Source organism: Microcaecilia unicolor, chromosome 6 (genome assembly GCF_901765095.1).
Source record: "Microcaecilia unicolor chromosome 6, aMicUni1.1, whole genome shotgun sequence".
Classification (NCBI taxonomy): domain Eukaryota; kingdom Metazoa; phylum Chordata; class Amphibia; order Gymnophiona; family Siphonopidae; genus Microcaecilia; species Microcaecilia unicolor.
Window position 1 is genome coordinate 96,303,812 of NC_044036.1, and position 15,443 is coordinate 96,319,254.

Below are 15,443 nucleotides of genomic sequence, written 5' to 3' on the forward strand. Positions count from 1 at the left end.
TGCCAGGTTTAAAATATATTTGGACAAATTCCTGAAGGAAAAGTCCATAAAAAATTATAGTCCAGGTAGGCTTGGGGAAATCCACTGCTTATGTCTGGGAGCACACAAGAAATGGACTTTACCATTAGCGTCTGCCAGCTGCTTCTATTGATCCAGAGTGGCCACTTGGAGAGACAGGACCTTCTGTCTGACACAAGATGGCATCTGTTATGTCTTTACGAAGTATTCCTCCAGTGTCTTCACCCAACAAAGAAGAAATGGAAGTGCTCACAAGGTATGGCCTGAAGAATCTTAACTTGAATTGAAAATCTGCAGAAGCATAAAGGCTTTCCCTCTTCCTTTAGTTTCCTTGAACTGCACACACTGAAAAGTGTTACTGGTAGAAAACACATCAATATTTCTAAAAGAATACAAAAATAATTTAAGGCAAATGTTTAAGAGAATTTCTTTTTTTCCTGAAACATTAATTCAGAAGAGGTAAAGCCAGAAGCTGCATGAAAACTCCTCCCTGCTTTATTGGTTGGCTAGTATAGGCTGCTTATGCCATACATTTACCAAAATGCCAAACTAATGCCTAATGTGGATATGTCACCTTGTGAGTTAACTTTAAGTGGTTTATCCTCTGATGTTCACTGCAGTTCAATACTAGAGCAGTATACTAAAAGCTTATTCAATGTTTCCTCAAGTCTCAGAAGATTTGTGATGGTTGTCTGAATTCATATACAAAATTCATACACACAGACCCCACACTATACACACATACACATTTACAATCAGCCATGGTACACAGAATATGTAATGTGTACACAGAATATGTAATGTTTTCCATTAGATGCATGATCTATTCTTACTATTCATTAGTTTTGTTACTCAGATTACAGAAATATCTTTTCACTCATGGTGAGAATAAAACCTGTATCCAATGGGCAACCGTTAAGCATGACTAAGTGCAGAGAAAACAATTTTACTTAGGCCTCGATGCACAAAAATTGCCGTTAAACACCGTGCACGTTTATATCCACTGGTGAACTTAGTGATTTTGAAACAGCAACTAACGCCCAAAGGAATCTGCATGCATATGAGATGCATGGAAAATCTGTAAGGGGCTCAAGAGGGAAAGCGCCTAGCGCATGCGCAGAACAGTCTCTCGGTAAGTGACGATATTCTGCATACGCACTTCCACGTTCAAAGTTCGGCTTTCCATTCCTACTGTGCACATGACCAGTTAAAACTTTTTTTTTAGCTTATTTCATTTAAAAGGCTATTGCAAAACAGTTTGCGGTAACTTAAGAATTTGGGGGTGGGATAAGTTTACAAAGAAAATGCTTTGTCCGCAAATCATCAGTTGAAGTGGGGTGTTTTTGTGTGTGTGTGTGGGGGGGGGGGGGGGTTGCTGGTCCTCTGCAGAGGGCTGGGCAATTTAACACAAGTACTCTACATTCAGCAAACTGTAGTGCAAGCAGATTGCTCTACCAGACACTGACAGCTCCAGACCTGCTGGAAAATTTTGCATGTTAAAGGTAGGTGCTCAAGGTACAGAAATATCTGTGCATCGCTGGGAGTGCTCATTTTAATACTAATGAGCTTGTAATATATTTGCATACGGCTATCAGTAGCTGGTACAGTTAGGGTTACCATATGGCTCCAGAAAAAGGAGGACGGATTGAGCCAGCCGGGTTTTACTTCCATTGCTTTCAATGGAAAGCAATGGAAGTAAAATCCGGCTGGTTCAATCCGTCCTCCTTTTTCTGGAGCCATATGGTAACCCTAGGTACAGTAAAAGGGAAACAGAATCCCTTTGTGCATTACGCACTAAATAACGTTCACTTTAGATCGACTACAACCAGTCTAAAGCAAATATTGTAAGAACGGTAAGCTTTGTGCATCGGTCCCTTACCATACAGTAAGCTTCTTGTTGTCCCCAGACTTTTCTGTTTCCTGCTTGTTTCCAGAGATAAATGAAAACTGCCTGCCCAGTTCCTAAGAGGATGGTTTCTCATTCCTAGCTTGTTGCTATTAATGGCATATTCCCCCTCTTCCTTAGCAGAGCTACGCTAATCACCAGGTAATCTTCTATACTTAGTAAACAAACATGGAGAGGTTCTCCTGCAGAAAACTGGCCTGGTCAGCACAGAAAAAGACAGTAATGTTCAACAACCACCCTGCATTAAATTCTCAGTTCCTTTTATTCAGGAAGTCTGAATGGTTAAGAAATTTTTTAGAAATGTTTTTATACCAGGCCTTTCAAACTTTTGAGATACTTATATTTTTTCCAATAAGTATGGTTTAAAAGCTGAACCTCCATAGTAGTTTGCTACATAAAGCCGGGTGTTTTGAACCAATGCAAACCACAACAGGAAGTTTGTAGAACCATTGTAGTTTTCATCCTGACATGCCAGAGAAAAGGGTAAAGATGCCACTCAGCATGTCTGAGGGGCAGGGGAGGGGTAAGAACTTTGTAAAATGGCAGCTGCAACCAAAAACAAATAACGAACTCTGGTTTCACAAAATCAAATTGAAGAGGAGGGGTGTGTGCCTATTTAGTGTAAGGGCACACATGCCATGTCCCAGCCCCACACTCTATCCCTTCCATACTCTCCCCCACCATAACAATTGCAGACTTTGATGCTGTCTTGAAGGATTTCAGACTATTATAAATAATGAGAAAGAAAACTATGCAAATACAGCAGGCCTCTTACAACAGAGAATAAAAACTGTAAGAAAAATTACATCAAATTAAAGTGTCTGTTCTTGAAGAAACTGTTTAAAGTGCACTCTCCCGGCAAGTGCTCCCAGAGAGACAGCGCTAGGACAAAAATAAAAAAAACTAAAGCAACCAACAAATAAAAAAAAAAAAAGAAAAGAAAAGAAAAAAAAAGAAAGAAAGAAAAATACACTTAAGCCCGGTTTTCAACCAGTCAAAACCGGGTAGGTAGGAGCCAAGTGGTGTCACCTCCATCCCTCTCCCTGTTCCTGATCCAGAGAGAGAAACTATTTTCTGTTTTCCGTTGTAAACAATCACTTGTCGCTGTTGTGTTTGGTTTTTTTTTTTTTTTGCTCAACTGTTCGCTGATTGGCAAAATAATGATGAAAATATTTATTTAAAAAATAGAAAAAAAACAAACTCCTATAGAACACAGTGAGCTTTGTCTGGAGTCCATAGGATCCGGTCCGGAAGCTCATCAGAGCGAGTTTCAGTGGATTTGCAAGTGTTTGGAGGGTGGGGGTGAGGGAGGGAAGGAAGAGAAGTAGGACAGAGGGTTCGGAACTGAGCTCTGCCCAAAATTTCAGGTGTAGGCTTCATCATCTGTATCATCAATCAATACCTTGGCATCACGACCTTTTGACCTAAAAAAAAGAACATACATAAGAGTAGCCATACTGGGTCAGACCAATGGTTCATCTAGCCCAGTAACCTGTTTTCCAAACAGTGGCCAAGCCAGGTCACAAGTATCTGGCAGAAACCAAAATCACATGTTAAGAAGAAATGAGAACTAGTTTCATTCTCCTGCATCTATAGCTCCATCCACCCCACTGTTCATCCCCAGTTAAGATCACAAAGGCAGATGCATTATCTTGGCCAACTAACTTTTACAGCCCAAATATATCCAACCACTCCTCCTTGACTGAAGCAGAGATTAAATTAGGAACATTTAATAACTATCCCCTATAGTGTGAAGAGACAAATAGTGTGGCTGACCATCACCTGATTTCAGTTCATAAAAAAAAAAAAAAAAAAGTCTAAAATGGGGATGACTTCCCCAAGCCCCACCAGCTAAAGACATCTGCAGCTTGTCATAATGCCTGTCAGACAACTCTGGCAGCTACTAACAGTACTCCCAGCTGCTGATGTTGGCGCACCCTGCACATGCTCAGTTCTTGAACAGGCATCAGTGGTGGGACAGTGCTGCTGCTGACTGTCATGGTATGCTGCGGATGTCTTTAGCTGGCAGGGCATGAAGAACTGTGCCATCTAAGGTATTTAATTTTTCAGTGGACCAAGAGTGGGCAGAAGGTAGAAAGGGAATATGTGGTGCTCACCCCCATTCCACCTGTTGGCCCACCTAAAATTTGCCATCTGGGTATGCCATCAATCTGGGGAATGCTAAAAATCAAGAATATGCATTTATATCCTGACCTAATAGTTTTCCAGGATTGGGTATATGATTACGTCTCAGTCTCCATTTGGAAAAGTACAGGCTACAATATCAGGACAGAATGAGGTAAAAAACTATGAACAACCATTGCTGACTAGAGATGAAATCTATGCCGGGTTAGAAGAATGAGCTAGTGAAAACCTCGCCAAGAGCCACCACTGGGAGGAAGTAGGCAAATATGTAGTCTGCTGGTAGAAGGGGACTGATGGGCAGATGATCAAAAGCCCTGCACTGTTCCAAACAGCGCTCTAAAAATAGCGCTGCAACGCATAATAGCATGCAAATTTATGCATGCTATTATCTCTAATCATAGGGTAAAGTACTGGAGGATTGTGCCTGAATCCTCCCGCACTTGCTTGACAGGTCCGAATTGTCAAAAGCTCGGACCTGTCAAACACAGGGGCAAGAGGTCCTGACTACCAGACCCACCTGCAACTACAAGATCCTGGTGGCCTAGTGCCCCCTTGAACCCCCACCCCAAGCCAGCAAAACGGGGGGTGGGGGGGTGGAGGTCCAGTGGAGCTCCAGCTGCCCCGACCCCCATGACATTTCATCTCTCCAAAAACGCATTGGTGGCCCAGTGGCTGCAAACTCAAGCACCCATCTCCCCCCCCCCCCCCCCAAAAAAAAAACAAACTCTGGTAGTCTGGCGGTGCCCAGCCTTGCCCAGTGCATCCTGGGATGTGCTGGGCGGGGATTCACCATCATACAAGGGAGTTTCTCCACTATATGGTGGTGAAGCCCCACCCAGTGCATCCAAGAATGTACTGGGCAGGGCACTGCCATTTTCAAGGCAGCGCTGGAAGAGGAGGAAATGTACTACTACACTCCCTCCTCCACCATTAAGTTACCGGGGCGGATTGCTAGACCACCAGGTTTTTTTTTTGGTGGTGGGGGGGGGGGGGAGCTTGAGTCTGCGGCCGCTGGGCCACCTACGTCAGCTCCAAGCTGGTGTTGGGTTTGGCATGTGCAGCGCACCAATGTTTGGCGAGCTGCCTCCTAATCATTGGGGAGGAATATGTTTAGCATGCATTTTGCATGTTATTTGTGCTAACAGCCCTGTTTAGCATGCACTTGCATACTACTTACGGTCAGAGCCCATGAGCGCATTGTTTCACAAGCGCTCTGATCATGGGGCGGTAGCAAACGTGTGAGCTAGTATGGTGCTAATAGCCTCTAGCACCTGTGTTTGCTTCTGATCATCGGCCCATGAGTGTGAGAGGAATGCTCAGCAGGGTACTAAGGCTAATGTGATACTAATACTGTGCATAGGTACAGAAGGAAGCGAGCAGGCCCATGGCTGCCTGTGTGGAGGAGGGTGGGAAAAAATGCTGACCTTTAACTGCAGGAGAGAAACAAAGAACAAGATTTGGGGTGGGGGAGGAGTATGCCAAAACTGGACATGAATGGAAGAAAGCATTTAGCTTATGCCTTTAGTAGTTGCTGAGGGCAAGTTACAATCAGGTACACCAGGTATTTCCCTGTCCCTGGAAAACTCACACAAGTTTGTACCTGAGGCAATGGAAAGTTAAGTGACTTGCCCAAGGTCAGAAGCAGCTGCAATGGATTTGAATTCTGTCTTTTCTGGCTGTTAGCCCATTACTCTAACCATTAATCTGGAGGTGGAAAGATGGCGATACTAGGAAGTGGGAGGGGAATGCTGGCAAAGGGTAAAGGACAATAAGAGGGAGATGCTGAGTGTTGATGGAAGGATGGATCCAGAGCTGCCTTTAAGTTATGTAAGCAGTAGGTTTCTGGGGAGAGGGGAGAAGAGAGGGGGCTGTGTAATTCAGAAGGGAGAGGTGAAGACAAAACCCTTTGACCAGTATAGCTGCAACAGAATAGTGCTGCTTTATTTGCACTGGTCCAGAGGGAGGTGGTCAGTGGTTTATGTTTCATTTGCTTTTCTTCATGGATTATTGTAATTATTATATTCAGTGTTTTCTCCGTATTTTCTCAGTTGTAAACCACTTTGATGTCTATTAAGTTAATAAATCATAAACCCCAACTTGCACAAGGAATGATCAATCCCCCCTTCAAAGAACTTCCTTCACTGGGGCTAAGATTGGCCCCTGCCCTTCAAGAAGACAGTGCTTCTTAAACACATCTGAATACAAAGGGTCCCCTAGTGTTGCTGGACCCTTGCATTCAAATGTCAGATTGAAGCCAGTAAAGAAGGTAGACCACAATAAACATAGTAAAACACAAAACTGTCAGGAAATATCGAATTCCCAAAAAGCGAATGCTACATACCTGTAGAAGTTATTCTCCGAGGACAGCAGGCTGATTGTTCTCACTGATGGGTGACGTCCATGGCAGCCCCCTCCAACCAGAAACTTCACTAGCAAAGGCCTTTGCTAGTCCTCGCGCGCCCATGCGCACCGCGCATGCGCGGCCGTCTTCCCGCCCGAACCGGCTTGTGTTCGTCAGTACCGTATGTAGCAAGACAAAGACAAGGGAAGACACAACTCCAAAGGGGAGGCGGGCGGGTTTGTGAGAACAATCAGCCTGCTGTCCTCGGAGAATACCTTCTACAGGTATGTAGCATTCGCTTTCTCCGAGGACAAGCAGGCTGCTTGTTCTCACTGATGGGGTATCCCTAGCCCCCAGGCTCACTCAAAACAACAAACATGGTCAATTGGGCCTCGCAACGGCGAGGACATAACTGAGATTGACCTAACAACTTATCCAACTAACTGAGAGTGTAGCCTGGAACAGAATAAACATGGGCCTAGGGGGGTGGAGTTGGATTCTAAACCCCGAACAGATTCTGAAGCACTGACTGCCCGAACCGACTGTCGAGTCGGGTATCCTGCTGCAGGCAGTAATGAGATGTGAATGTGTGGACAGATGACCACGTCACAGCCTTGCAAATCTCTTCAATAGTGGCTGACTTCAAGTGGGCCACTGACGCTGCCATGGCTCTAACACTATGAGCCGTGACATGACCCTCAAGAGCCAGCCCAGCCTGGGCTTAAGTGAAGGAAATGCAATCTGCTAGCCAATTGGATATGGTGCGTTTCCCCACAGCCACTCCCCTCCTGTTGGGATCAAATGAAAAACAATTGGGCGGAATGTCTGTTGGGCTGTGTCCGCTCCAGATAGAAGGCCAATGCTCTTTTGCAGTCCAATATGTGCAGCTGACGTTCAGCAGGGCAGGAATGCGGACGGGGAAAGAATGTTGGCAAGACAATTGATTGGTTCAGATGGAACTCAGACACTACCTTCGGCAAGAACTTAGGATGAGTGCGGAGGACTACTCTATTATGATGAAACCTGGTGTAAGGGGCCTGGGCTACCAGGGCCTGAAGCTCACTGACTCTACGAGCTGAAGTAACTGCCACCAAGAAAATGACCTTCCAGGTCAAGTACTTCAGATGGCAGGAGTTCAGTGGCTCAAAAGGAGGTTTCATCAGCTGGGTGAGAACGACATTGAGATCCCATGACACTGTAGGAGGTTTGATGGGGGGCTTTGACAAAAGCAAACCTCTCATGAAGCGAACAACTAAAGGCTGTCCTGAGATCGGCTTACCTTCCACACGGTAATGGTATGCACTGATTGCGCTAAGGTGAACCCTTACAGAGTTGGTCTTGAGACCAGACTCAGACAAGTGCAGAAGGTATTCAAGCAGGGTCTGTGTAGGACAGGAGCAAGGATCTAAGGCCTTGCTGTCACACCAGGCGGCAAACCTCCTCCATAAAAAGAAGTAACTCCTCTTAGTGGAATCTTTTCTGGAAGCAAGCAAGACACGGGAGACATCCTCCAACAGACCCAAAGTCTACACTCTCAACATCCAGGCCGTGAGAGCCAGAGACTGGAGGTTGGGATGCAGAAGCGCCCCGTCGTTCTGTGTGATGAGGGTCAGAAAACACTCCAATCTCCACGGTTCTTCAAAGGATAACTCCAGAAGGAGAGGGAACCAGATCTGACGCGGCCAAAAAGGAGCGATCAGAATCATGGTGCCTCAGTCTTGCTTGAGTTTCAACAAAGTCTTCCCCACCAGAGGTATGGGAGGATAAGCATACAGCAGGCCTTCCCCCCAATCCAGGAGGAAGGCATCCGATGCCAGTCTGGAACAGAACTGAGGGACTTTGTGGTTGGCTCGAGATGCAAAGAGATCTACCAAGGGGGTGCCCCACACCTGGAAGATCTGGCGCACTACTCTGGAGTTGAGCGACCACTCGTGAGGTTGCATTATCCTGCTCAACCTGTCGGCCAGACTGTTGTTTACGCCTGCCAGGTATGTGGCTTGGAGCAACATGCCGTAACGGCAAGCCCACAGCCACATGCTGACAGCTTCCTGACACAGGGGGCGAGATCCGGTGCCCCCCTGCTTGTTGATGTAATGCATGGCAACCTGGTTGTCTGTCTGAATTTGGATAATTTGGTGGGACAGCCGATCTCTGAAAGCCTTCAGAGTGTTCCAGACCGCTCGTAACTCCAGGAGATTGATCTGCAGATGGTGTTCCTGGAGGGACCAGCTTCCCTGGGTGTGAAGCCCATCGACATGAGCTCCCCACCCCAGGAGAGACGCATCCATAGTGAGCACTTTTTGTGGCTGAGAAATTTGGAAAGGGCTTCCCAGAATCAAATTGGACCAAATCGTCCATCAGTACAGGGATTTGAGAAAACTCGTGGACAGGTGGATCACGTCCTCTAGATCCCCAGCAGCCTGAAAATCACTGGGAAGCTAGAGTCCATTGAGCAGATCGCATGTGAAGGCGGGCCATGGGAGTCACATGGACTGTGGAGGCCATGTGGCCCAGCAATCTCAACATCTGCCGAGCTGTGATCTGCTGGGACGCTCGCACCCGCGAGACGAGGGACAACAAGTTGTTGGCCCTTGTCTCCGGAAGAGAGGCACGAGCCGTCCGAGAATCCAGCAGAGCTCCTATGAATTTGAGTCTCTGTACTGGGAGAAGATGGGACTTTGGATGATTTATCACAAACCCCAGTAGCTCCAGGAGTCGAATAGTCATCTGCATGGACTGCTGAGCTCCCGCCTTGGATGTGTTCTTCACCAGCCAATCGTCGAGATAAGGGAACACGTGCACTCCCAGCCTGCGAAGCGCTGGTGCTACCACAGCCAGGCACTTCGTGAACACCCTGGGCGCAGAGGCGAGCCCAAAGGGTAGCACACAGTACTGGAAGTGACGTGTGCCCAGCTGAAATCGCAGATACTGCCTGTGAGCTGGCAGTATCGGGATGTGCGTGTAGGCGTCCTTCAAGTCCAGAGAGCATAGCCAGTCATTTTCCTGAATCATGGGAAGAAGGGTGCCCAGGGAAAGCATCCTGAACTTTTCCTTGACCGGATATTTGTTCAGGGCCCTTAGGTCTAGGATGGGACGCATCCCCCCTGTTTTCTTTTCCACAAGGAAGTACCTGGAATAGAATCCCAGCCCTTCTTGCTCGGATGGCACGGGCTCGACCGCATTGGCGCTGAGAAGGGCGGAGAGTTCATCTGCAAGTACCTGCTTGTGCTGGAAGCTGTAGGACTGAGCTCCCGGTGGGCAATTTGGAGGCTTCGAGGCCAAATTGAGGGTGTATCCTTGCCTGACTATTTGAAGAACCCAACGGTTGGAGGTTATAAGAGGCCACCTTTGGTGAAAAACTTTCAACCTCCCCCCGACCGGCAGATCGCCTGGCACGGACATGTTGATGTCGGCTATGCTCTGCTGGAGCCAGTCAAAAGCTCGTCCCCTGCTTTTGCTGGGGAGCCGTGGGGCCTTGCTGAGGCGCACGCTGCTGACGAGAGCGAGCACGCTGGGGCTTAGCCTGGGCCGCAGGCTGGCGAGAGGGAGGACTGTACCTACGCTTACCAGAAGAGTAGGGAACAGCCCTCCTTCCCCCATAAAAACGTCTACCTGAGGAGGTAGATGCTGAAGGCTGCCGGCGGGAGAATTTGTCGAAAGCGTTATCCCGCTGTTGGAGCTGTTCTAGCACCTGTTCGACTTTCTCTCCAAAAAATGTTGTCCGCTCGACAAGGGGAGTCCGCAATCCGCTGCTGGATCCTATTCTCCAGGTCGGAGGCACGCAGCCATGAGAGTCTGCCCATCACCACACCTTGAGCAGCGGCCCTGGACGCAACATCAAAGGTATCATATACCCCTCTGGCCAGAAATTTTCTGCACACCTTCAGCTGCCTGACCACCTCCTGAAACGGCTTGGCTTGCTCAGGAGGGAGCTTGTCCACCAAGCCCGCCAACAGTCGCACATTGTTCCACATATGGATGCTTGTGTAGAGCTGGTAGGACTGAATCTTGGCCATGAGCATAGAAGAATGATAGGCCTTCCTCCCAAAGGAGTCTAAGGTTCTGGAGTCTTTGCCCGGGGGCGCCGAAGCATGCTCTCTAGAACTCAGCCTTCTTTAGGGCCAGATCCACCACACCAGAGTCGTGAGGCAACTGAGTGCGCATCAGCTCTGGGTCCCCATGGATCCGATACTGGGATTCGATCTTCTTGGGAATGTGGGGATTAGTTAATGACTTGGTCCAGTTTGCCAGCAATGTCTTTTTTAGGACATGATGCATGGGTACTGTGGACGCTTCCTTAGGTGGAGAAGGATAGTCCAAGAGCTCAAACATTTCAGCCCTGGGCTCATCCTCCACAACCACCGGGAAGGGGATGGCCGTAGACATCTCCCGGACAAAGGCCGCGAAAGACAGACTCTCGGGAGGAGAAAGCTGCCTTTCAGAGGAGGGAGTGGGGTCAGAAGGAAGGCCATTAGACTCCTTGTCAGAGAAATATCTGATGTCCTCCTCCTCCTCCCACGAGGCCTCACCATCGGTATCAGACACAAGTTCACGAACTTACATCTGAAGCCGTGCCCGACTCGACTCCGTGGAAATACGGCCACGGTAGGAGCGTCGAGAGGTGGACTCCCTCGCCAGCACCTGCGAAGCTCCCTCCGCCGACGTCGTCAGGGAGTCTGCCTGGGAGGCGGCCATAGCCGGTGGTTCCGGAGACCTCACCTTGGGCAAGGGGCCAGCCGTCGCCTCACTCGACGGTACCGGTGGCGCAATCACTCCCGGTACCGGAGGAGAAGGGCACAACAGCTCTCCCAGAATCTCTGGAAGAATGGCCCGGAGACTCTCGTGCAGAGCGGCTGTGGAGAAAGACTGGGAAGCCGATGCAGGCGTCGAGGTCAGAGTTTGTTCCGAGCGTGGAGAAGGTTCCGGGCTGTCCAAGGGGGAGCGCATCGACACCTCCTGAACAGAGGGTGAGCGGTCCTCCCGGTGCCGATGCCTCCTGGGTGCCGACTGCCTCCGCGACCCAGAGCTCTCGGTACCGACACGGGAAGGAGACCGGTGACGATGCTTCTTTGACTTCTTCAAGCGAAGCATGTCACCGGAGCTTCCCGGTACTGACGAGGACGTAGAATCCAACCATCGCTTCCTCGGGGCTGAGGCCGAAGAAGGTCGATCTCGGGGGGGGGGGGGGGGGGGGGGGGGGGCTGTACCGCAGGAGCCCTCAGGGCAGGGGGAGACCCACCCGAAGGTTCAACGCCACCAGCAGGGGAATGGACAACCCTCACCTGCACTCCAGACAAAACACCACCGTCTGACAACATCAGCAATAGCGGAGGTCCCGGTACCACCGGCGTCGACGCAGCCTTTCGATGTCTCGGTACAGACGATGCAGGAGGTAGAAGCCTCGATGCAGTCGATGCCGAGGTCGAAGACTTCGATGCTGTCGACGTCGATGCACTCGATGCCCGTGCTGTTGTCGTTGAAGAGCCCGAGAACAACGCATTCCACTGGGCCAATCTCGCTACCTGAGTTCTCTTTTTCAAAAGAGCACAAAGACTGCAGGCCTGCGGGCGGTGCCCAGCCCCCAGACACTGAAGACACGAAGCGTGCCTATCAGTGAGCGAGATTACCCGGGCGCACTGGGTGCACTTCTTGAAGCCGCTGGAAGACTTCGATGACATGGGCGGAAAAATCACGCCGGCAAAATCAAAATTCGCGATGATGAAAGGCACCAAAAAGAAGGGAGAAAAAACCCGTACCGAGGCCAAATAGGCCAGTCCCGAAAGTGAAAGGAAACTTACGCGGGGAAAAGCTGGAAATAGCAAAGACGCGCGAGGTCAACTTGAGGGGCACGAAATGGCGGCAAAACACGACCGTCCCGAGCGCGGACAAAAGAAGACTGACGAACACGAGCCGGTTCGGGCGGGAAGACGGCCGTGCATGCACGGTGCGCATCGGCGCGTGAGGACTAGCAAAGGCCTTTGCCAGTGAAGTTTCCGGTTGGAGGTGGCTGCCGTGGACGTCACCTATCAGTGAGAACAAGCAGCCTGCTTGTCCTCGGAGAATACTGACATCTGCAGGTACAACTTGAAAACGTGGCACACATTCAGCAGGACAGCAGATAGCTTCTGCAGGGACTGCAATTCTCCTCCTGATAGCTTCTGGCTCCAGCTTCAAGGCATCAACCTCTAAAATAAATGCTTTCGAAAACCTAGCTGTGGGTTCCCAGGATAGCTGGGTTTTCAGAATATCTGCACTGAATATGCAAGAGATAAATTTGCACATGCCAAGTCTCCAATGACTGCAGATTTCTCTCATGGATATTCATTGTGGATATACTGTGAGTTCTGACTGGAATGAGGGTATGTTTGGGAAGCCCTGCTATAAATAGTACTAGTAAAAACAACAAAAAGAGCAGAAGAAAAACCAAAACAGACCAGAAAAAACCATACAGAGTAAGGGCACCATATGCGCTCATGTTCGATTCCAGACAGCACCGGCGTTTATGCTTTTCACTCCTTGTGAATCAAGGAGGCGCTCTGTATACGTCAATTTGAAGACCCCTGAAGAAGGCCGGTTGGCCGAAACACGGATCGTGTAGGGTCCTAATAAAACTTCTTTGGTGCTCTTACTCTGTATGGTTTTTTTCTGGTCTGTTTAGTTTTTTTTTTTCCGCTCTTTTTGTTGTTTTACATGTGCTTTGCGGGAGACTTGGACCTTCTTTGTGTTGGTTTGACATAAATAGTACTAGTCCTGAATCTGTGAGGTCAGTAGTTGGGGGCTGGGTGACCCAGTGGCAGCTAAATTCTCTGAGGTTCATACTTATGTTCCCTCCTACCCAACTTTGGTCCCTTCGATTAAAGGGTGTTAAGCTCTAACACATGGATAGCACTCCAAAAAAAGGCTTACCGCAAAGCACATTACAGCATTTTGCGGTAATTTGCCCATTAGCGCGCGCTAATCACTTGGGGGGAGGGGGGTTGTACATTTTTTGGGAGGGGCATGGGTACAGAAGTGTTTTCCAGATTAGTGCACATTAACTGGATAATGAAGATTTAGCGTGGGAGCACTTAGTGCCTCCTGATTGGTCTATGGTATGAGTGATACAAGAAAGGAACAGATGAAGTATAACCTGAATGCATTGATGAGAGGCCACAACCTGCATAGACAGAGTTGCTAAAGAGCACTATAAAATAGCCAGAATGTCACTGTTATGTCAATAAAAAAGGACTTTAAAAACTCACTATACACCCAATTCTGTAAGCCTAACCTACACTGTCCTACAGTCACAGGTCTGTGGACTGTCTCGCACCACTGCCTATAGGTTCTAGCCATACAATATCAAATGCCCTCCTGCACACCGATGAATGCGAAAGCGACACATACAGGGGCCCTTTTTACTAAGCTGCGTAGGCGCCTACATGTGCCCAAATGTGCATTAATTTTGAGTTACTGCTCGGCTACCATGTGGCTCTTGTGGTAATTTCATTTTTGATGTGCATCTGCCACATGCACCGGAGAATATTTTTATTTTCTGGCGAGCGGGTGTTAATTGGCATTTTATGCATGTAGACCATTACTGCCTGGTTACCGCGTGAGACCTTACTGCTAAGTCAAAGGCTGGCAGTAAGGTCTCAGACCCAAAATGGACGCGCAGCAATTTTCATTTTGCCGCACGTCCATTTTCGGCAAAAATTTTAAAACAAAGGCATTTACAGGTGTGCTGAAAAATAATTCTGCGCGCGCCCAAAACATGCATCTACACTACCGCAGGCCATTTTTCAGTGTGCCTTTGTAAAAGGAACCCACAGTACTTCACTGAGAAAAGTGTGAGCTAATTCCACTATATTCTCTCATCCCTCCAAGCAGATTTTATCCAAACTCTCTCTCGCTTCACTTTCCTGCATTCTTTATACAGATCCCAGCTCTTTCAATCTGATATAATACTTACTGAGAGGCTAGGCGAGGTCGGCGCAAAGACACACTATGGCTGCGCTTCCATGGTTTGCTTTTCATACGGTTCTTGACACCATCCTCCTGATCCATCATTTGCTCCAGCAGCGTTTGGTCATCGGCATTCATGGGTGCCACTGAAATATCACGTACAGCACGGAATTCACCACAGTTGTTCAGGTGCTCATTTTCCAGCCGAAAGAAATTCCACACAAACCGCCTTGTTATAAAGGGGAAAAAAAATAAACAAATGAAACTCTTGAAGAGTGCACCCTTCCAGAAATTATGCAGAGTAAAGGATGAGATCAAAATGACTCCATCAGTTTCTCTATTGTTTTTCCATACCGGAAAACTTCGAGGGGTGCAAGGATTGTGGCAACTATGTCCCCCACACCAGGGAAGACATTCATGGTGGTAAGGGAGATTTGGATGGTCCAGGCAAAGCGCAGCAGCACATCCTCAATGATAGCACAGTAATAATAGGCCTGTAGATAGAGAGCAAGAAGCAGAGGTCACTGGAGATCCTTTGCAAAAATCTTTTATTCAACTTAAGGCAAAGCTAGACTGCAGAGATAATGGAAGTATCTCATCATCAAGCAGCTGGAACTTTGGGCTGGGAAGAGGGAGACAACTCAGTATTTCAATGATGGACAAATCTCAGCTTCAATCACTTAACACCTATATATATTCCAAGCTACGGCAAACAGTTGTCTAACACCTATTTTTTTTTCCATAGGGGTTATGCTGTAAGTCATCTGCATGACTCCCAAACCTTTAAGAAATGATATGGCTAATAAAGAGGGTGACTGCTTCATCATTCTTTTCAGTAGAAATGTGCAGTATATATCAGACAAGATTGAATGCTCAGTTCCTGCTCACTCACTTTTTGTGGGTAGACTATCTCCTCTCGAAGGAACGTATTCTCCCCAGCATTACGGTCAAAAAGACCCCAGTCCATCTTCAGGTCCCAGATGAGGGTATAGCAGGAACTGAAGAAGTAGAACACAATCCACAGGTAGAAGAATACTTGAGCATCACTGTGGTTTTGCTCTGAAAGAGGAGAAAATCAGTTTGAGATAAATA

General features: G+C 48.1%; 1 protein-coding gene across 2 annotated transcripts in view; it reads right to left on the reverse strand.

The window, feature by feature from the left end:
- Positions 1-2,167: 2,167 nt before the first annotated feature.
- Positions 2,168-15,443, reverse strand: part of XPR1 (xenotropic and polytropic retrovirus receptor 1) — a 373,461-nt gene continuing 360,185 nt past the window's right edge. For both annotated transcript variants that reach the window (XM_030206951.1, XM_030206950.1), the window contains exons 12-15: positions 15,244-15,410; positions 14,706-14,845; positions 14,359-14,580; positions 2,168-3,348 (exon numbers count right to left, since the gene is read on the reverse strand). In XM_030206951.1, coding sequence (XP_030062811.1) covers positions 3,288-3,348; positions 14,359-14,580; positions 14,706-14,845; positions 15,244-15,410 — 590 coding nt within the window. In that variant the 3' untranslated portion in view covers positions 2,168-3,287. The remainder of the gene's footprint in view (positions 3,349-14,358; positions 14,581-14,705; positions 14,846-15,243; positions 15,411-15,443) is intronic.